Here is a 23,554-nt window from a genome sequence, read left to right as displayed (position 1 = left end):
CAAATACATATCCCAAAGTTCTGGCACTTTTGCTGGCTGCAGGAGGGACTCCGGGTTGCCTTTTACCCCAGGCTGCAGCCAGTGCTGCCCCCATGTGTTCAGCCCTACCTTGCTCCAGCTGATGGACCACCAGGAGCCTTACCTGCTGTCACCAGAACCCTTCATGTGAAATGCCCTTTGGACAAGCTCGTTTCAAGGGAGGCATGCAGGAAAAATAAAGCTCAATCTACAGGGTAGCCCCATTCTTTCATAATGAAATAAAAGTGTTTCCTCTAGGGGCAGGTTTCCATAAATATGAACACGAAGAAGTCAAAAAATTTAGATAAGGACTGTTTTCTTCTACATCCACATTTAACTGTGAAGAGACAGAGGAGTAAAGCACAGCCATGCTGCTGAGAAATCATGTTCACTCACCCTTTGGCCAGGGTTGCTATGCCAACATCCGTTAACTTCATCCCTACGCCTGCAAGGCAGCAAGGAAAACACAGAGCTTAGCTTACACTGGAATTTCTAGGACAATATTCACATGTGGAGGCATTAAATATTATTTATTGAGTCACATTTTTAACTTTAATTGTCACTTTTTTTTCAAAGCATTTTAAAGCACCCCAGTTAAGAAGAGGATGTTCTCTATGTCACCATCAGTTTCTAGAAGCCAGGCTCATGCCACTATTTTACAGCTGTCAGGGTGTTCAACAGCACACCCTGTTTCCTGTGCTAGGATTTTGCTCTTTCTCCTTCCTTTAAATTACTTCAGGGATCTTGTTTAGATACCTTTTTGCTATTTTTCCTGCCTTCACCTGTAAAAGAATATAGGATGTTTCCTAAGATTCCAGCTTTTTCTGGTTTTCTTCAAGAAGGGTCTCCCCCTGTTCCAAATACATTGCAGGACTGAAGAGGAGTCACACCCATGGGAGCTGAGGTAGCACTTAGCAAACATGAGGGTGTTTCTTCACTATTCCTCTTTTTGAAGGAATCTATGTCTTCAAAACTAGCCAGGACCCAAATGTGGAGCGTTCCACTGCCGAATGGTTGTTGGTGAGTATTCAAATACAAGCAAAGGGGAAGGACTAGGGTGTCATTAACACCTGAAGTCTTTCACTCAGCCGCTATTTCATTAATCTCTGAGTGGTGAGTGAAAAAGGCAGATTTGGCTCATACTGAGTGTCCTGATTCACTAAGGTACATGCGAAAGAACAACTCCTCCATTAAGAGTGTAAAATTTAGTTTCCTTTTCCAAACTGCCCTCTTACAAGAACATAACCTAGATAAAACTTGCCTCTACTCAGACAACTCACCTTGCAGGTCAGTGACAAGCAAGTTCCCATTGGTCTTCTCATACACCCAGTGCTGAAAGGTGCAACACTTCTGTCCAGCCTCTGAGTCTCTTCTCAGGAAATTCACTTCCTTGCCATCCTTGACAGAATATTTCACAAACTCCCCAACCAGCTCCTCCTCCACTGTGGCATAGGGGATGTTATTAGCAGGGCGATGAATAAGAAAAATCTGAATTATTCTGAAATCAAGGGATAGAAACAAATAAAATCCTGAGAATTCTTTCAGTAAGAGGGTAAGAAACAGACAAAAGTGGCCAGTGATCTTGGAGAATGATTGAACAGCTACCAACTCTAAACCAAGCTGGAAGAGCTGTAACACTGTTCCCAGGTTTCCTCTTTCCTCTTTAGTCCTAGCAATCAGTGGGCTGCCATGGCACAGGATGGTATACATAAGCATATATGTAAATAAAATATATATTTATACTCACTCTGGTACTTCTCCAAAGCCTTCCAAGGGTTCAGCTTCAGCTGCATATAACTTTGCATACTCTCTTGCAGTATTTTGGACATAGCATTCCTGTATTACAACAGACATGCCTATGGGAATATTGCTCAAAACATTCAACAGGTCATCTGTTTGAATTTGAGGACAGCTTTGGCCCACAAGTCTGGATTACACAGGCCAGGGGCAGCTCACCTGCAGTGCCAGGCTGTAGTTCTTCTGCAGCAGCTCGTCCCTGCTCTTGGTGCCGTAGGTGAGGGCGCTGTGCACCTTCAGCACGCAGGGGTGGCCGGGGGCGAAGGCGGGCGCCAGGCCCTGCAGCACGCGGCTGCGGAAGGCTCTGCGGTGCATCCCCTCGCCAAAGTGCAGCCCCTCTGTCATTATTGCTCCATGCAGTGTCCCACCGAAGTAGCTGGAGCTGAGGGGGTCTTCTCTGAACATCAGCTGCATGAATTCGATTTCTTCCACACCTAAAACATAACAGGAATCTCTGCAGGCCCACCCCAGGAGGGGTGGGCATGGGACAGCAGATGCATCTCTCCAGAGAGGAGGAAAAAATGCTCAGTGGAAGCACAAACTGTGTTACTGAGGGCTAGGACCCCAGGCAGCTCCTGAGAGGCAGCTGCTTGCCTGTAGGATCTAAAGCCAGCATGGAGAAAGGTGGCAGCTCAGGATCATAAGGAGAGAAGACGGAGTGTAGCAAACAAGTCTGTTACAGATGAAATCAAGGAAGACTCTGGATTTCACCCCTTTAAATGATCACTGGAATCCAAATGCACAAAAATTCATAAGGGGGAGAAAAGTTAAGCACTGAGAGAAACTAAAAAATTCTAACTGCACTTCAAGTGTCTCTAATAATAACATTTCAAGGACCATCAGTAAAGAAGATAAATAAGAGAACAGAACTACACAACAAGGAAGTCCTTCCAGCTGTCCCTTGCAGTTACCTCTGGTTTAGCCTTCAAAGCACAGGGGAAACACTGCACAGATAAGGCCAGAATTAGAACACTCCTTAATTCCACCTCAAATTCTCTGATTAAAAGTTATACAGTGCTGCTACATGAAAAGTCCTGTCTTTATTTTGCACAAGGAAATAAATGCTTAATTTTAATTCTTCAAGGAAAAGAAAGAAAAGTCACCATGCCAACTGAAGGCCTGGATCTCTGCAGGCTGTTCAGGAATGACAACCCCATGGCAAGGCACTATCTTTAGCTGCAGCACAGGCCACATGCCGGGTGTCACTGAACACCAGTTAACACACAGGGAAAGCATTCCAAAGCCCCATGCCTGCCTTTCTGCTGGAGTACAGTTACACAGCAGGTGACCTGCAAGAGCCACGTGTTTGTGCCAAAGAGCTGCCAGTCTGTGTCTGTGTGTGTCTGTGTGCGTCTGTGTGTATCTGTATGACACCATGCAATGCTACTTCACTTTATATTTACCTTCATAACTCTGAAAACTTGAAAGACGTTCCAATACTAGGAGGAAACAAAAAAATATGTTGCAGTAAAAAACTCTGCATGGAAAATGTCATTGCCATTTTTATTAATCAAAACTCCAAACTGGGGCTTACCTGCAGCAGTCAGATGAAACTCAGCAGTCACCTTTCCATACATGTTATTCAAGCAGCAATAATACATTCCCTGGTCTTGGTAACTGGCTTCAGCTATTTCCAGATAGACAGGAGAGTCATCCTGGGCACTGGAACAGAGCATTTTGTGCTATCACATATTTCACTTGTTTTCACTGGAAAAACTGATAAATTTGATCTCTCTGCACTGTTTACTTGTTAAAACACAGTACAGTTATTTAGCAGTTAATGACATGTATTAATACTATAATTGACATTGCAATACAACAATCAAAATCAGAAGATTTAAAACAAGAATAATCAGAATAGAAAGTTTAACCAATCCATGCAACTTTTTCTCTCCACTTAAAAGAACATCTAAGAAGAATCCTTCCTACAAAATTTTTCATCTTCTCAGAAGTGTGCATTTTGATGGAAATGTATTTTCTTTCTTTCTTTCTTTCTTTTTTCCACTGGGTAATGTTAATTTTGTATTTTTGAAACATTCTAAACAGTTTTTTAGATCAGAATGTCATTACTGCTACAAGGAAAATAACTCATTTCATTAAAATGGAAAGGGTAGATGCTGTTAGTGCCCTTAAGCCTTTATTTCCACCCTTCTCTAGCTTAAATGAGGTTCAAACTTTTTTGATATTTTTTTGCAATCTGGATGACACTGGCTGTGGACAAGCTGAGAGGTGATGAAACACAAACGGTGACCAACATCAATGCACTGTGAGAAGATCTGCCTCCTATGAATAGCAAAGTTACCCCAAAACTCCCAGTCCTTCAGAAACATTCCCTTACCTTCTCTGCAGCTGAGCCAGTACCTTGGAATCTTTAGTCCATGTAATGGTGGAGTCACCATGAATGTCACCAAACTGACAGCACAGCTTAATACTTCCAGAGCAGTCAGGGAATAACTCTGCTTGGATCTTCTTCAGCAGCCTGGGGGCTTGAAACAGAAGAACCACAGTTTGGGATTTGAAGACAATTACACTGTTTTGGCATTTTAACATTTCACATTAAGAACACGAATGCTGAAGCCCCCAGTAAATAATTATGACTTCTTGTGTCTCAATACTGATAACTGGTAGAAGTTTTTAGCTGACCACAGCCTGGGAAGAAGTCCCAAAAAGTCCTGCCAGCCCGGATCTCTGCTAGGACTTTTGAACTGCCTCACAGAACACTCCAGTGTCTTTGCACATGGGCATGGTGTGAGCAGGGGGCTGGAGGGGACTTGGAGAGAAAGGGAATTGACATCTACTTAGAGAAAGGTTTTGGGATCACAACACAGCCCCACCTCAAGTGGCACATCCCTGCTTGATGTAAGAGATGTAAAATGCAAGACGTTTTGTTTCCAACTGTGTTAATTCTGAGCTGTTGCACTCTGAGTGAGGTAGCACGGCATGTGTCCCTCGGGGATCCCATTCCTGCAGATTACTGTGTACTGGTGTTACTCCAGTAACACCCAACCTAAAGCGTCAGGCACACTGCCATAGTTTTCCCCATTCCCAGTTCCAGGCCCCATCCAGTCCAGGTCTCCCCACTGGACTGGCAGTCCCTGAGTCCTGGGACATGTGAACCTCGCTCTATCCAGGCTAAAGTGACACAGACAGGACCTGACAGCTCTAGAAATAGAACTAATGGCTCCAGGTTCCTGCCCTGGACAGCCTTCTCTCCTGCAGCTGAAATAATGCAAAAGAACACTGAGTATATTCCACAGCAACCAAACCAGCCTTCCCATAATGCCACAACTGTGCTCTAGAGCACAGACATACTTCAGTCAAGACGGAGGTAGAGCAGAAACAGGTGAATAAAATTCAGTGTTATCTGATGCAGCCTGAATGTTTAAAACATTTTGCAAGTGCAGCTTCAAGTAATGGAAACAGGTCAGGCATTGCAGTCACTGCAGTTTGCTTGCCCTGCTTTGAAGGAATGTGTCTCTCCTCCCACACATCTGGTTCCCTGGCAAAGGATGCACCTTTGAACAGACACAAGTCTGGGGTTTTTTAAAATGTGTTTAGAAAAAGTAGAAATCTCACGAGACTGCACCATAATTAGAGTGTATGAAAAGCTCCACAAATGTGTAGCTTACCTTTAGTCACTGTTCAGTCTTGCTCTGAACTATTAAATCATTTTATGATGTGAACATGAAAGGTCATGCCAAAAGGTAAAAGTAAGACCTTGGTCCTTGCAAACTACCCATAGAAACAACAAATCCCTCATCCACCCAGCAGTCACAATCCTGCTACAGTGTTAGCAGCCTTCTAGAGACTGGCAGCAACCCGGATCTCCTTTCAATTATATGTTTCCTATATCAGTTTATTATTGCTCATTTCATCCATGTCATTTTTGCAGCAGGGCAAAGCAATGGAGAACCAGTCAGAAGTCAGCACACAGGATCCCAAAACATTGTTTATCAGTGGTACCCTACTGCTAACAATAAGACTTTGCTAGTAATAAATCCTTTGGTAACCAAGAGGGGAGATTGCAGCTGGGAGCTGCAATGCAGGAGCATAATGGGGAACACAGCCCTGTGGGAACAGAGCAAGTAGTGGGCTTGCAGCTGCTACGTGGGGTGTAGTTATGTGGTACCATTATGCTGTTCCTCCATGCAAAGTTGTTCCAAGAGGCCAGTGAGGCAGTGATTATTTCAAATAGGTTACAAAGCTCATGCATTGAATGTACTTGCCAGCTGAGAAAAGGGTTCATCTCTGTGGCATGGGCATAGCACTCATTACTAAGTGCACAAATCTGGAAATAAAGCTCCATGAGGACAGGACACCTTTAGCTGACTGAGTCAGTCTGAAAGAGGCTTGCAGTGCCTTTCAATAATCCTAATTTTGTACTGTAGCCAGAATGATGGGAAAGGACAGAAAAGAAAATCCACATTCTCTTACCTTTGCTATCCTTTTTCAAAATGAGTTTCCTTTGCTCTTTTCTATCTTCTTTATGAATCATGCCTCCCTCGCTCTTCCCAGACTTTTTAACACAGCTGGTATCCTTGCTGACACTTCCCCTCTCCTCCAGCCTGGGTTTTTTGGACAGAGTTGCTGGTGGTAATTTCTTCTTAGCTCCAGCAGCTACATGCCCGCTCTTTGTTGTGTCCTCTTTACATTTGATGGGCTCAGGCTCCGCAGCAGCCACTGGTATCTGGCAGGATTTTGACCCTTCCTGATTTCCTTGACTTTCTCTGTTGACTGGGAATGGATCAAGTGTGGTCCATGCCAAAGAGAATGACGGAGTTCTTCTGTGGGGCAGTTGTTCTTGAAAACTCTGGTTGTTCCCTGAATCAACTGGTGGCAAATTAACTAAACCACTTACTACACTCTCTGCTGTCCTGACTTCCTCCTTTTTTTCATACCCAGTGGACTTAATTGAATTCTCAGCCTCAGCTATCTTGCTGGAAGGGATCAAGTCAGGACAAGACTGCTCTGTGCTAATATTCATAATCTGTTTCAGAGCCTGGGAGCCAGTCAAAGTGTGCAAAGGAGCCTTTGCTTCAGCTTCATCTGGGTTATATTCAATAGCTCTTGGAATCTCATGTTCATTTTCACACAAGGCTGCCTCTCCTTTGGTTTCTCCAGGGACCCTCTGGAACAGACCCTTCCATGACTTGCAGGAAATTTCCAACGTAGTTAAATTTCCACTTACTTTGACTCCAGTTTGTATGGATCCAGTTTTTCCCTCATTTCTTGTTGCAGGACACGCCACTGCAGATTCACTGGGAAGGCCCTCTGAGTGGCTTACAGATGTGGGGAAGGACAGGGTTTTGTTTCCAAGCAGTTGTTGGGAATGTAGGCAAGCCCGGGAACCTCCATCCTCCGTACTTGCTGTGCTGTGGTGCTCACTTTGAGCCTCCCTGGGCAGCGGGGCACTAGCTGATGTTACACTTCCAGCTGAATAGGTGAGATTTTTTGAAGAATCTATTTTTAATCCTTTATCAGACCTGAAGGTGCTGTCAACAAAAAATGAATGCTGTTCTGCTGTATTACAAGGGGAAGCTGCAGTCTGACTCTCTGAAACCTGACTAACTCCTGAGTCACAGGAAGCTTCAGCCCTGTGTTCCTCAGGTATGCAAATCTCTCTCTGTTCTCCTCCTGGTTTACATGGTTCACAGCTGGGCACTTCTAGATAAAAATCTCTTAAAAATGGCTCCCCAGAAGGGGAAGGGACTGCCCCTTCTTGTTTTGCTATTTCTGTCAGTTGGTCTGTATTTTGGGGTACATTCTTATGTGTTACGGTTTCATGAATCTGAATTAAACTAGGCGATTGCATTACATTACTGTATTTCTGTGCATTAGAAACACTTTGAAAATCCTGACAGCCATTATTTTTTGAAAGATGGTAGCTGTCAGAATTAGTGAAATTTGGTGCACTCAAGCCTGAGTGATTTCCTTTTTCTTGTAAATTCACTACACAACTTTTATGTTCTGCATGTGTAAATTGGCTGGTGTTTTCACTGGGGAAAATGTCTTCCTCTTCAGGGAAATAAGCCAGTTCTCCTCTCACTGGATAGCAGTCCGTAAAATGACAGCCTTCTCCAGGTATAGACCCATTTGTCATGGCTGTGTTGTATTCAGTGTGAAGTAACTGTCCAACTGTCCCGTGTGACATATCTGATGTGTCAGCTTTGGGACATGGTAAATTACCACTCTGAGTATTTTGTAACCTTTGAGGAGAATCTGATTCACATGTTTGGGCAGCATTATTGACAGCAAGCTTCCCTTCCCAAGCCACAGTGGATCCATTCCTGCCTGTGGCCATTGGATTTGGCTCCAAGCACTCCTGGGTACTTAGGAGGACACTGCTTGCTGAAACACAAATGGATGGTGTATCCTTCTCATTCCCAGTGCCAGAATTTAGACAGACACCATCTGTTCCCACCACTTGTGCAAGACAAATGTTCCCTATGGATGCACTCTCACATGCTGCAGCTCTCTGCAGGAGGATATCAGAAACATTGCAGCCAGCTTTCTCAGTGCTGGGGTTATGAGCTGGTTCTGTGATGGGCTCCTGCTCTTCTATCAAATCCATTGGCAAAGGATGATCGGAACAGGCCTCCCACACAAAGTTCAGTTCTGTGACTTTGGTATCTGTCAGCCTTGTACCAAAACTTGAGATGCCTCTGTTTTCAAATGGGATTTGATTGTCTGAGTCATCTTCATGAAGAAGTTTCCACAGCTTGTCATGCACTGCAGATATATCAGCATCTCCTTTGCACTCAGTTTCTCCAGATTCCAGGACTGCCTTGGGATTAGCTTCAGACACAGCCTCATCGGCTGATCGGCTGCAGAGAATATCTGCGTTACTGCTGTCATGTATGTCAAGCCCAGACCTCTGCTCTCCCTGCCCTGGCTCATCGCACAGCTTTGCAGAAGAGAGAACAGCACACAAGCATTCCTGTTTATCAGGAAGAGAGTCCATATCCCATAGAGGAGAAGGAGAAATGTTATTCTTTGACTTTTTGCCATTCCTAATAATTTCTTGTCCAGAGAAGACCTGTTGGTGACAACCTTCTCTCTTTTCACAAGGAGCACAGTGAAAAGAAGAGGTCTGTAAATCCGCATTCTTTACTTGCAGTGTGTTTTCAGCAGAGAGATGGCTGGTTCCTGCACCTTCACAAGCCCTGATGATGCTTTCCTTTTCTGTTCTGGGCTCCATACAGAGGTTCTCACAATTCTGGGTAATGCTTTTAAGATTAGCACCTTGACTCTTCAAAGAAGGAAAATAGAGCAATGTAATTAATAATTAGATAATTAATAATTAATAATTAACTAATATAATTAGTAATTAGAACTGCAGCTTGACAGAGGCCTGAAGGCTTGCATTTTTTAAACTTTTTTTTAAATATTTGTCAATAGTCAAGTTTCTGACTTGTACCTATCAACATAAAGGATTAAAATCAACCTCCTGGGTCTGAGTCTGAAAGCTCCTTAGAGAAGGATTTGACGCTAATGACGCTAATCAATGACACTAATGATGCTAATCAATTTTACCTCACAGTTTCTCACTGTTCTTTTAAGCAGAAATAGTTTTGCAAGGTAATTCTCCTTTGCAAGTAAAGTCCCCATGTTACATTTATTTCCCTCTATTTGCAAAAATGGAGTGTAACAAACAATCCCTAGAATACAGACTAAAAGTACATCACTGTCTCTGGGTCTCAGCTCCCTCAAATCCACTACATTTGGGACTGCTTTTACTTTACATTGTTCTCCAGCAATCCACCTCAGTGGATCTTGCCACTTCCCTGTTTCATGCAATGCCACTCAAATTCCCCTTTCCTAAAATGACACTCTCTTTTAAATGGCACACCTGCCTTGGAGTAGCTGAAATACCTCAGTATCTGTAGTTATTTCAACTGCTTTAGACAGGTGAAACAAAAGACCTGAGCTGTGCTTTGTCCTGCAGACTGACAGGCACATCCTGCCAGCATCCTGCTATTCCCGCTCAAAAGGCAGAAAAAGAGGAAGAACTATAATGTTTTAAAGGACGGAAAGGGAGTTATCTGCCAACAACACAGAGCAACAGGCTGACCATGCACAGCTGTCAGGAGTCCATGCTCAAAGTGGTACAGATTCTCTAAGGGATTTTTTCTTGGTGTGTCTCTTGGGAAAGACTGGAGCCAACTTAAGACATGGGCAACAAAATGGGATGTTAACTGCCATTCCTAGAGTAGATCCAACTGAATGAGCAGGGCTGGTGTCATGAGCTGCAGTTACTCCACGCAGGACTCCCCTGCTTGCTCTGACACAGAGCTACAGCCCCTCTGGCACGGCTCAGGCCCAGGCTGTTCCCTTGCAACGCTGAGCTCTCATCTCAGCCAGATGCCCAGTTACCTGGAACTTCTGTGTCAGTTCTGCTTCTCTCCTTTTTGGATAACAAAATTCAAAATTATCTAAAAGTGACAGAGATTTGTCTTGGGAAGGTCAAAGCAAGGATCTCTCAGATTTTATGTGAACGGGCTGTTCTGATATGGAAAAAAACCCAGAATAATGGCTCTGTAACCCAGGAGTGACAGCAGCACCTTGTGCCAAGAGTGCTGAACATTGACCACTGACAGGGACCCAAGGGTGCTGACCACTGAACTCTGACAGGAACAGGGTTCTGGCTGAACACTGAACACTGACAGGAACAGGGTGCTGGACACTGACAAGGGACAGGGTGCTGGCTGACTGCTAACAGAACCAGATTCCCAATGACACCCAGAAAAGTCTCCTGGCTCTCTGTACACTATGTAATGTCACACAGCTGGCACCATTGGTGTCTTGGACCTATTATTAACGAAGCTGCTCTGAAGCAGCAGGCAAATAAAGAATTTCATCTGGGGCTAGACCACGAGGTTGTGAAAGGAGTGAGGAGCCTCCCACCTTAACTATCTAATGGAAGGAGAAGTCACTCAGCACAGCAGGTGCTGCACAAGACACACTGCAGAGGTTGTTCCAGTTCGAACACTTGGCGCCAAGGGGAAGTGTAAATCCTTGGGTCCTTAGTGCTGTGATCCCGTGGCTGCTCTGTATCCCTCCGCAGACCTGATTCCCACAGGGACAGGGAAAATACCATACCCTTCCAAAGCAGTCAGCTGTGGGGTTTGCTGCGAGCCCCTCCCCTTGCTCCCGCAGAGCTGCCTCACTCTGGCCTCCAGCAAATGCCCCAGGGTACTTTTACAGAAACCCTTGTGCAGCAATAGATCGGTTCTTACCTCTCTTAGATTACACAGGCAGATTTCTGAGGAGTTTCTGGCTTACTATATGGGTGCTGTGAGAAGCTGTCCACATTTTCCTAGTGCTCCAAAAAAGGGAGCAGTATTCAGGCGGGATGCTTTTGCTTGGCTCATTGTCAAGACCACATAATTTTGAACCTACACCTGAATTTCACTGTCATACACACATGTTTAAAAACAGGGGGTTGGTGTGTGCCCAGCTCTTGTCCTTTTGTGTACACCCATATTCATTTTTCATCCAATGAAAGGTTTTGGCCATGGAAATGCAGACATACTGACTATGCACAACAAAAGTCTAAGTGGCTGCTCTGAAATTTATGCCAGGCACCTGACAGCTGCTCTTGGCTAAGAGGCTTCTGGGATTTAAATTATTGCACTGGACTTGGGGGAAAAAAAAAAAGCAAACAAAGCCTCTGGCAAACCATGGCCACACACCCTGTCAGGAAGCTCTGAGGAGGTTAATTCCAGTGAGGGGTATTCCCCATCATAAGGACATCATGTGCTCCTCAGATGGGATTGGAATTTTATGTACCATAAAACCAGAAAAACCTATAAGCATTGTTCAGGAAGAAGAATTCAGTGGTTTCTGACTGCTGAAGACACCTCACTGGTGAGATTAAAGTCACTCTACTGTGATTCTACACCCAGAACTGGGAGATATTTTTGCCCAAATGATTAGACAAAGAAAAGCATGTGCAACTGGAAAAAACTTTTTTTGTGACAAATGGGCTTTTTTCTGGACAATTAGCTACATGCCTTCAAACCAGAAAAATTGGTGACAATAAGATTATTAATGATTTAATAACATTTATATATCTTGAGTCTTTACAATGTGAAATAAAAATGATGATTCAATTTTCCTACTTAGAAAACTGGTAGAGCATCATACTAGTATCTGCAACTGTAGTGATTTCTCCAGCTCATTTTCTACCAACAGCACAAAATATGTAAGTACATGGAGAGTACCACCGGGGTTTGAACTTTAATTGGTTTGTATGTTACAACTGTAATATCCAACACTTTTATTGTTTTATTTTTAAAAATCACAGAGCTCCATTCACCTCTGTAACATGAACTCTCTGCATTGAATTCCCTTCGTCGTTATAAAACCAGAGCAAACCCCTACTGATTTGGTTTAAGTTTCTGGCACCATAAGTGGAGGACGGTTTTGTTTGCTGCATATAGACTGAAAAGAAAGTAAATCAAAGCATTCACTGCTCAAATACCAACAGGTATTTGAGAAACTTTCTGGGTTGAAAGAAGCATTACTTTGCTAAGACCTGTGCAATACCCTCCATATCAGATTTCCCTTTCCAGCTGTCCAGAGGCCCATTAGTGCCTCTCACCATTATCAGGCTCACTCTATAATTAGAACAGCTTAGGCTTTACTTGGGCCTTTTCTAAACCCAGATTTCCCTCCCAGCCGTAGCTGTCATTCAGAAGTACATGAATAGTATCTTTCAAAGTAATTTTGATTTTACATTATTTTGTGACAAGCAGGAATAAATCGCATTGAGTTCAGCAGAGCAGCTCTTTGTGTTACATGATAACCATGTTACTTACCCCAAACGAGATGTTCTCATCTGGCATCTGGTTTTGCTCCGACAGCTCCCAAGTCCTTTTCCTTTCCCAGTGACTGTCTTTATCTGCCTCTTCTGTTGGACACAGACCAGCCTGCATTTGCACACTTTCTGCCTCCTCGGGAATCTGTGCTGCACAGACACCTTCCTGACTGGGAGATGGAGCTCTGGATTCCCTACCTGCTGCTGCAGCCTGGAAGGACTGTCCTATAGTACTTACATATCTGCAAAGTTCTATAGGGTTTAACAGCTTGAAAAGGTTTCTCCTCAGGCTTTCTGTTAAGGTACAGACAGCATGCCGTGCATTTCCCTCTGGCACACTCCTTCTCCCCTCCTCCAGCAGCAGTGAGCTTTCCCCCAGCACGTCCCCGTCGGGGCTGGTTTCTGTCATTGTCCCCGAAGCCTGATCTGGGCAAGCAGCACCTATGCCATGGGCAGAGGAATCTACCTGGGCAGGGACAGTGTCCGTGGGCTTTGGTTCATCCCTTGAGGAACCTGCAGCCAGATGGTCACTTCCATTAGTCTCTTCTTCACTTCTGGGATGCTCATTTCCAGTGGCTGCAGAAGCAACAGGCACTTGATTCTTCTCTTTGTCTTTCAAAATGGCACTTTTATCTCGGTGGTGTCCAACAGTGAGAGTCATCTCTGTCTGCAGAGCTGACTGGCTGTACATAGAGGGGTCTCTCCTTACGTTTGCTCCTTTGATTTTTGACTGATGCTCACAGAAGCCAATCGGGGTATCCATAGGCGTAGTGTTATCTGACACTTGGAACACACAAGGCATTTCACTGAGGAAGTAAGCACACCCATCACAATCCTTACTCAGTTTTAGATCATCTTCATCATCACTTTCTAATAAAAATTCTAATTTCTTTTTCCAGATTTCATCTTCATGTACTGTAAGCACATCTGAACATTCAAAGTACTCCAGGTCATCATCAGAAAGGTCATCACTTACACTTGTTACTTTCTCTGCATAAATCTCCAGAACAGCAGCAGAATTTTCAGAGTCATCTTTTCCAAAATCAGTGAGATTACCTAGGGAAGTGTCTGCCTGCTCACCCAGCAGGGAATTCCTGCTTAGAGGTCTGCCCAGCCCAGTCCTTTTACATGCCTGGACATCGGCCAGAGACTGAGAAGATCCAGAGTCTTGTGTGTTAAGGCAACAGTTGCCTGTGAGACAAGTGGTTACATCTGCAGGGTGGGAAGGCACCTGTCTGCCACAGTACTCCTCTGCTCTCCCAGCAGTGACATCAACCTCACCGTCAAAATAAAGCAGGCCATCGCCATCCTCTGACAAATCCCTCAGGCAGGAAAAAGTTGCCTGGGATTTAACTACATTTTTAACATCCATGTTGTCTTCTGTGTTAGGCAAGTGTCTTGAGGGATTTCTCAAGTGGAGACAAAACTCCTGCTTTGCTGAGTTTCTCAAGCAGTAAATGAATGATTTTTGAAAAGTCAGAACCTGATGAAATCAACACAGTCTCACCCTCACAGGGGGAACTCTTGCATTGTGCAAAATGTTTCCCATTTTGTTCATTCTACCCTGAAGTCTGTCACGAGTTCATTTAGGACAACAACAAAATCTGGGCAAGTTTTGTTTTTTGTATGTGGTTCTGGGTCAAGAAAACTCATTCTAGCTCTCAATGAAGATCTTGTTCTGTGCACCTGCAAGTAAAAGAAACACAAAGTTTAAAATTACTTCTGAAATGACTATGGGTATTTTCTAAGAGGTGGTCAGTTGACACATGTTTGCAAGCACTTTCAAAACAAGAAATCATTATTTAAGACCCAAGATCAGACGTTAAGGTTAAGGCAGTAACCCTAACCTACATTGCAATTGTCCGGAGTGATCTGTGCTAGGAGAACAAACCCTTGAGCACACCCACACATCCATGTGACACCTCGGCAGGGGCTCTAGTACAGAGCCTTTCAACTTTTCTAAATGCAAACAGGAACCTCCAGACACTGTACATTTCCACATGTCCACCACTGCTACAGCTACCTGCTGCTTTGGTAGTCACGTGGGCACAACAGCAGGCTATTCCTTGCATTGGCAAGTTAGGGACATAAATCCCAAACTCTGTTTGTAGAAATACCCAGAATGACCAGCCTGCTTAGACTCTATAGGGCAATTTCTGTTTAAAGCAATTCTCTTGTGCTCTGGCTTGATATTTGTCATTCTTGTGCTGAAAGAACAATGAAATGAGGCAGGCTTGCTTCAATTTCCTGCTCATATCAAGTTTTCCCCCTCAAGCTGGTGTGCAGTAGCATGGTGGTGTGGCAATGCTGAATTCACATAAAATCCAAGTGAGATACACCAAAAGGCTTCCACTGGCTGAATCCAAAGAAATGTGGAATCATTTTTCTCTTCCTGTTACAAAGCCCTTGTTTCCTTAGCATTCCCAAATGTTAGGATTTTAGATACTTGAGATGTTTCTGTACCCTGCTAGGAGCACTCTGGTTCATCAGTCACCTTGGAAAAGGTGTGAACATCGTAGCATTGAAAAAGTACTGTAGCAGTTTTGAGTAAATTTGACCTCCTGGAGGATGCCAGACTAAGGGGTCTGAAAAAAGTGGCTACATTTGTTCCAGAATTGGTGAAGAGCAGCAGGAAAAGCTTTCTTGCCATGTAATCCAGTGAAGCCATTTCAAGACACCTCTGTTCATTCTTCTTTTCCTTCTCCGTGCCTCTCCTGTAATGATGTTTCCAGCTCATATCCCGGGTGCCTCGGCCCCCAGCTGTGCCCTGCCCAGCAGTGCCTCCAGTGCAGGGCCCTGCTGGGCCCAGCTCCGTGCCACAGGTACTGCAGGCGGCCCGAGGGAGAGAGCTGGAGCTGGGCTGGAGCCTGCTGGTGACGCAGCAGCGGCTGCATGGCCGGCTGCAGTCTGCCTCTCCTTAAAGAGCACTGTGCAACCACAGATACCTTAGTTCCCTTTGGGCAAACCTGCCACCAACACCTCTTCCACAGTCACCTGGGCGGTGAAAAGTAGGGAAAAGCTGGTTAACAGGAAGGACACAGCATTAGATGTGTGACCAACAGCTGGAGTCCATGTACACCAAGGAGGCCAGACAAACAGCACATGGGGCAACCAGACTGGCCTTTCTGATCACACTGCTTTCCTTTTCAACTCCAAGGAATATATTTAACAGAACAAAAACCGAGCAGTAGGGATTCATCTTTTCCTCATCCATTTTGTTACAGTACCATGGAAATACCCTTCAGAGTTCAGACTCTCCTCTTAAACATGCATTTGCCTAATGTTTCCTGTTGCATTCTTTCAAACTTTAAACTGTTTCTCTCCTTTTTGCGTTTCAGAAGACCAGATATCTATCTCCTCTCTTTTGGAGGTTGCAAATTACTTTAAAAGCATGGTAATTTCCCCAGCTGAAAAGAGCTTTGGCAACATGTTTTTAATGCAGCTTGACTAATGAAAAGCCTTTACTAAAGCCATTGTACTAGACGGTTATCGTTGTCTCAGTTTGGCCGCACTCTGACATTGAGAGGGAAAGAGCTGTCAAGATTTCTCCATATGAAAATTACATTGGATTTCCATGCACTGTCAGACGCAACCACAGAATGAAAGTAAAATAACATCCCAGGAGAAAACTGCAATAAATGATGGGTTTCCACCCAAGACAAAGAGATACTATTTTTTTAAATCTGGGAAGAAAATAGAAAGTATTACGATTTTTTAAAAATTCAATTACTGACTTTAGAAGAGAACTTTCAGTAGGATACCCTCTCAGCTTGTCAGGAAAACTTGTGACAGAGGATGCACAGTGAAATTTACAGAGGGAAGAGGAATGGGAGAGACTATGATAATGTACCATCAGCTGAGGAGTAGTAACCTGAAAATTAACTCACTTCCTGATAAACTGGGAGTTGAACACTTACTGGCAGAAGACATGAGAACACGCCAGTGTGTTGTGGCTGCTTGTCCCAGCTCTCACTCTGAAAACCAATGATGTTACTTGCTGAATCAGGTCCTGGCTCACAACAGGAGACACTTGAAGCACAGCCACACAGGAGGAATTCACACAGGTCATGGCTGCTGGAAATATGCCTGGTTTGGCTCTCTAATCTTCTGTAAACAGATTTTCTATTTTGTTCTGATGAGAACCATAGGGAATTTCTATGGTAGCCCTTGAGGCAAATGAAACACAAGTTCATGCTCTGCAGGGTCTGCTCCTGCCTGAGCTCAGTGCCTGGGAACAGAGATTAAGGGAGAACAAAGCTGGGAGCAGCATGAGAACAGCAACCTGACAACTGTGCTCAGGCGTGATTGAGGAGAAATAGTGAACTGATGCAAACCTGCAACAGTCAGATTAACAAGGCAGCAAGAGGCAGATGGAGCTGCTTCACCAAAACCCTTTGATGGCAGGAAGTTATCAGGGTTTGTGAAAAACAATCTATTTCAAATAATATGTAACAAAAGAATGGCTGGGAAAAGCATCAAACTGGCTAAAACAATCACCCAACGTTTCTGTAAGGCAAATATATATAAAAACAAACTCAAGTCAATTTCCAGAAGAGATTTTTCATTTAAAATTAATACTTTGTCATAATACCACACTGGTTGTGAAAAGCCTGCTCACTATTCATAGTGAAAGTATTGTCTGAAATTCCAATTCTAAATATAAAATCTGACTGTTTGAAATTATTTTCCTTGAAATGATATCACTCCCAATTGAACCTTATTTTTATACATTATTAAATATGTTCAATATTTGATCATTTATTTCAATTGAGATCAAAACAGTTTTGAATTACACTTCAACATGGAAGGAAAAACAATTAAATTATTTTATATTTTGTAGGTAGTTTTGGTGACAAAGCCACTTCTGTTGATTTCAGAGGGACCTGATGGATTATTCCTAATGTCAGAAAAAAAATTACCTGGCAAAAAAAAATAAACTTTATTAAACTTAAAAAGTGGCCACTAAATTTTCTCTCTAGCATCACATTTTTTCCTACTTTATTAAATTAGTACCAAAACTAAAATCTTCCTGTGAAAAATGACCAGATAGTACTGGCTTTCGCATTTATGCATTAGCCTATGCATGCTGTTAGTGATTATAATTATTTAGAAATAGTACCAATTATGATTGTTTTTAGCTGCATGTTAGTATAATATAATCTATCAGCTTAAGTATGCACTGTGTTGCTCATAGAAATAGTAGTGTAATGAATGCAATAGCTATGTATCACTTATGGAAATAATAGTGTGATGAATGTACTGTGTTATAGACCTTAGCACAACATGCGATGTGAAAGAAAAAAAGGCTTTTGTTTAGCCAAAACCAGTGTAAGGCCACCCACTGGCCAACCTGTTCAAGTGATAAGATAACCATGACACAAACCAGAGCACCGGAGGACAATTAGAGAATACCGTGTTAAAATTAAGGAGGACATTCTAAAATCTTATCAGAGGATGAGAAACAGCAGGATGGAGACACAAGAAGAAATAAAATATATTGACCTGACACCCAGCATGTCATGCAGATAAGCCAGAGTATGAAGAAGTCAAACAAAGGAGTTCCCAAAACATCAGAAAATTCAAAAGAACGTGGGAATAATGCATGAAACACAAGAATATGCATGTATCTTATCGATGTAACTGTAAAAAGATAACATGTCTGTATGCGCCCCCCCCCCCCCCCCCCCCCCCCCCGCACTGGAAATATTGTCCTTTTTTAATCCTAAATCCTATTTCTTTTACTATCATTATTATTATTATTATCATTAAACTTTTTAAAACTCTGAGCAGTGATTTCTGTTTTCCACATTCCTTTGTAAGCAATTTTATAATCACAGGAATTATTTACACAGGAAGCTTATGCATTTTAGCAACCCAGAAGTGAATTTCTGCCTTTCTGTGAGGTCCATGTGCTCCAGAGTCAGTGGAAAAATCCCCTTTATGACCTCTCTGAAGCATTTTTCTTTTATTTAAGATATATTCATGCAGTAATCTCTGTTTTGTGTGCAGGCCCTCCTCAGCCCACACCCTTTTCAGTAGGATTCCTTCCTATCTTTCAGCAGTTGCCGGAGGTGTCCGCCCACCCCGGAACCACCTCCCGTTATCTGTGCGGCCCCAGCCCTGGGGCTCAGGGCCCATCCAACGCATTCCCATGGCACGGTGAGCACCTGCTCAATGCCCATCCCTCCGTGGAGCCAAGCTGGGACCCCCAAAGCTCCCACTCAGAGCAGGTCCTGCCAAGGACCTGCCCCACGCCCACCCGGCCAGAGGAGTGGGAAGGGAGAGGCTGAGTGACCCCACATGGGGGATATCTCAACAGAACACCGGGGGAATGACACTGATAACGCCACAGTGGCTCACACTGGGAAACAGCCTTTCATCAACCAACACTTCGGGCTCTCTGTACCGAGCTGACAGCAGTTCTGGGATACCTGAAACGTGAGAGACAGCTCCAGAAACACTGTGTGCCTCAGGGCACATGGACCATGGCTGCAGGAACTGCACTGCTCTAGCCACACCAATTCTGTCAGAACCCCTTGCCTTAAGTGATCAAGCACTTTCACCAAAGTTGTACACACAAAAAGGCCAGCCTTTCTCCTTTGTACATAAGTGCACCTGAGGAGGATGTGGATTTGAGCCACACACGGTCAGCTCAAGTGTTCTTCGAACACTCCTCCAGCAGATAGATCTTGTTTAGAGAGTCAGTGCTTGTGTGCTTTGCTTTTTCTAATCTGAGCTTTTGGATCTGAGACAACTCCCCAGCTGCCAGCTGAGCTGCCTACTGTGGCCTCCTCTCCATTCCAAAGGCTGAACTTTGGAATCTGGAGTTATTCTTTTGCAACACAATTATATCCTATCCTATCCTATCCTATCCTATCCTATCCTATCCTATCCTATCCTATCCTATCCTATCCTATCCTATCCTATCCTATCCTATCCTATCCTATCCCATCCCATCCCATCCCATCCTACCCCACTACTATTCTTAGATTTAGTAAAAGCTCTTTCTCCACCTGCCTGAGCATACATTATACATTCCCATACATCCCTTTAAGAGATGTTTTACTGGCAGTTAGCTAAACCACAAATAAATATAATATATTTGGTCAATATAATTAGACTTCATGTAAGATGAACATGAAATATTTTAAAACCAAACCACCAATAACCAGAGAATTTTTCTTGATGATGAACAGAAACCGTTATATATTACATAGATCCAACCAGAAAGCTTGCTGGTATGAACAGCAGGATGTAAGAAATATTGACTAAAGGAACACAAAGCAGCAAAAGTAGAACAGAAACAATTAAAAAAAATCAAAAACCCCCAAACAAAAACCCCAGAAAAACCCAAACAAACAAACAGAAAGGAATCTCCACTAACCACAGGATCCCAAGATTGACCAACTACAGCACCATATGTATAACAAATAACATGTCACCTGTGACATCTGAGTGTCCTGCTTAAATGCTGCTATGCTCCAAGGTTAATGCTAATTCCCTTGCCATTCTCCCTGGAATGTTCCTTAAATATGTCTTAGCTTTCCTACAGAACTTTGCATAAGTTTCGTTTAGCTCCTCTAAGAAGTCAGCAGGTATAATTGCATCCAATCCCCATTCCCACCCTGCCAACTGTCTTGTATCGGGTAACCTAAGTATTTTTTTACTCCTCATGCAGGGCACCTCTCAACAGAGATCTTTTGAAATTTAACATTTTTCTTCTTCCACAATAAAACAAAACATAAGACTTTTATGTTATACAATTAACACTGACATTACACACCAATTTGTATTTCTTAAATGAGGTATTATATACCCTGTATGGAAATACAGACAATATGCTTATGATCTGGAACATATAACTTTATCTTTCCAGAAAGGTTGCCATGAATGTTTTGCTATGTTTAAATGTTTTTCCTTATGTTCTCTGTTTAAACTTTTCCTTTAACAAAAATCAAAGATTTCAAAAGTTTTTGGTTAAAAGTTTCATCAACGCCAACATTGTGAATCTTTTAAGCTCAGTGCGTCTGTAAGTACTAATGGAATCAAGTTCCACATGAAATTTCTGATCTGCCATTCCTGGTCTATACAAGCTTTCCAACTTGGAACACCATAAAAACATTTTCCAAATGTGTTGTGATCATGGTTGCATTCTTAAACTGTTACCTTGTAAAAGTTACAACTTCCAAGAGAACAGAAACCAGAATTCCAGATTCACTGTAACTTTATGAACTGTACTCACCTCAGGGCTATAGTGAGGATTTATACAGCAGTGAGCCTACTACGGAGTGAAACATTCGATGGGGTAGTAATGAGAAGCCACAGGTGCACAGATTTACAATTATGCATTTTCTACTTGTTTCTTCACCCCACAGGAGTTCTGCCTGGTTCAGTTCTGTCTCAAATACAAACAATAACTATAACCACATTATTCTTTTCCAAGTCCTTTGAGATACCACAAGCAAATGGAACACCTCAAGCAGCATACTTGTCAAAGAGTGCACAGTGTCAGAAACCAAACTACAGAAACGCTGTATTATCTAAACCAGTTATCACACTATTTATTGGATTAACAAGATCTAGGTAAGAAAAACATCACTGAAGTTGTGGCTGTTCAAAAAGCAGATGTCTGGAAAATATGCCCTTGCCAAAAATTCTGCGATACACTGCAGTTCTTCAGCTGCCAATATCCAAGGCTTTTTGACAACATTTTGATTGGTGCACTACCCACCGTAAACATACTATAAAAACACCCATACTATAAAAACACCTCAGCCATAATTCATCGGCTAAATAGAATAATAAATGACTGGCGCTGTACATGTCAAACAAACACCTTAATATAGAGTAATTAAAATAAGCAATCACAGCACAACTCTTAACACTGATCTGTCTTAATCTATTTTTAACATCTATCAAGCATCTGACCCTGTCAGACTGAACAATTAATGAAGCCTGGGAATTGTCTATTACTACCAAGTGACTAGACCTTTTTCTCAGGAATGGAGGAACTTTCTGTCTAATGAGTATTAGACTGCGCAATAAATATTTAGAATTAATAAATGCATTTTTCAGGATACCTAGTATCACTTACACTCTCTTTAGAGAAGGAAGCTTGCTTTCATACAATTTTTGCAATTTTGTCTTAATGAGACTTGGTGGAAATAGTAGCAGAGTGTAGTTTCAGAAACAGTGAGCAGAATTATAAATGCAACATGATTAGAAAAACCCAAATCTATCAGGATAAACAAAAATGTCTCTTCTTTAGCAGAAGGAAATAACATATCCCATTTCCTGGTCAATAGCAGTATAAATCACTATATCCATGTAGTGCATTGATAATAAAACTAATGTGCTCTTCTTCCTTTATTAGTCTTTTATGATACACATTCTATTTGCCCACAGGAGAAAAAAAGCAGACAAATAATTTCCAAAGTCCAAACACCCCGACCCCTCACTTACCCTCGAGCTCTTTGTGGATGTTCTGCAATAGGCTGGTCCTGGGCTGGGCCTCCCTGCTGGAGACAAAGAGGCTGAATTTGTGCGTGTTGTTTGGAGCTGCAAGCCAGCCTGACAGCTTCGCTGGTGTTGTGGAGTGTGACCTCAGGATAGGGAGTCTGATCACTGAACAGTTTGACTTTTAAGAGAGACGATTTCATTACATGCAGCAGATGGCCCTTCCTGGGAAAACCTCTGCCAGACAGGGAGTTGGCAGTGAGGAGAGGGCACATCCTACTTCCATAGAAGTCCATAGGAATTTCCTAATGGCCTTGAGACAGAGGAAGTGTTGGCCTTAGCTTTTCATAACAAAGCACTGGCTTGTTTCTTGAAGCATGTGCCTAACTGCTTTCCTAGGCACATTGGGAATTTCTTACTTGCTGGAAGTTAAGCACACAAAAGTTCTGCTGAGCATGAGGAAATCCACAGTGACTAACAAGCAGGCTGAGGAAATCAAAGGTGGACAGTGGGCTTTTCATAATCTCTACACAGAAATTCACCTAATGATTCTCATCCCCCAAAGGCAAATAAGCAAATCCTGAAGTAAGAAAGTATTTCCACTCTTGGTACCCAAGGAGATAAGTCTCACACAGAGCAAACTGGAATGAATTGCACAAACTGCCCTGAGCCCAAGGGATCTGGAAAAGCAACTTTTGTGCCAAGTTTTTTCTTAAGCATTTTGAAGGACATGCAGCTAAAACTGGTTACAAGATACTACTGTGATAAATACTTCTTGCTCCCAGTGTTATCTATACAGATAGGAAACGGGTCTTCAGCAGTAAATACAGCACTTCCAACCACCCTCATCCAGGAATAGCAATAAGGTTATCCATGTTTTAATAGTCAAAATAACCCCCAAGGAAATGAGAGGCAGCCACATTCAAATCGGAACCGTTTGGGTTGGAAGGAACTTTAAGGGTCATATAGTCCTACACCAACATGGGCAGAAACACCTTCCGCCAGACCAAGTTGCTCCAAGTCCCGTCCAACCTGATCTTGAACACTTCTAGGGATGGGGCATCTACCACCTCTCTGAGCTACTTGAATGCTTGATAATTTATTAAAACTGTTCGTAAAATTACTTTCTTAGGCACTTTGAGTCCACTTTGAGCAAGTTGCAATACCAGAGAGGTGAGAATTCACCTCTGATCATCTGTCCGTTTGCGGTGATGACCATCACTCACGGGAACGTCTCCTTGGGAGGCTCTTCCCGAGCAGCCCCTCCTCTCCCTCGCTAAGGACGCAAGGTGCCTTACGCTGCGCGCTTCGACAGTGGCAGCAGGCGGGGAAAATTGCGTCAAGGAGGAGACAGTCCATGGTCGTGCTGGTTGCAGCTGGATAAAGCTGTTTCTCCTCAAAGCGAGACCCCTGCCCGCAGTGTCCTGTGGGCTGTGTCTCGTTTACGCCCCAGGCCCGGTTCTA

The 23,554-nt window shown here is 43.1% G+C and overlaps 1 protein-coding gene across 1 annotated transcript; it reads right to left on the bottom strand.

The window, feature by feature from the left end:
• Positions 1-410: 410 nt before the first annotated feature.
• Positions 411-22,343, bottom strand: ALPK2 (alpha kinase 2). Its single transcript, XM_038124467.1, has 10 exons — positions 22,097-22,343; positions 12,636-14,320; positions 6,250-9,064; positions 4,154-4,301; positions 3,350-3,477; positions 3,219-3,254; positions 1,975-2,249; positions 1,766-1,854; positions 1,299-1,516; positions 411-463 (listed from the first exon to the last, which is right to left on the bottom strand). Exons 2-10 carry the CDS (start codon positions 14,004-14,006, stop codon positions 411-413), a joined length of 5,133 nt encoding a protein of 1,710 aa, XP_037980395.1. The 5' UTR covers positions 14,007-14,320; positions 22,097-22,343.
• Between the last annotated feature and the right edge of the window lie 1,211 nt (positions 22,344-23,554).

This window comes from Motacilla alba, chromosome Z (genome assembly GCF_015832195.1).
Source record: "Motacilla alba alba isolate MOTALB_02 chromosome Z, Motacilla_alba_V1.0_pri, whole genome shotgun sequence".
NCBI classification, from domain to species: Eukaryota; Metazoa; Chordata; class Aves; order Passeriformes; family Motacillidae; genus Motacilla; species Motacilla alba.
This window is presented reverse-complemented; position numbering and strand designations above follow the sequence as displayed.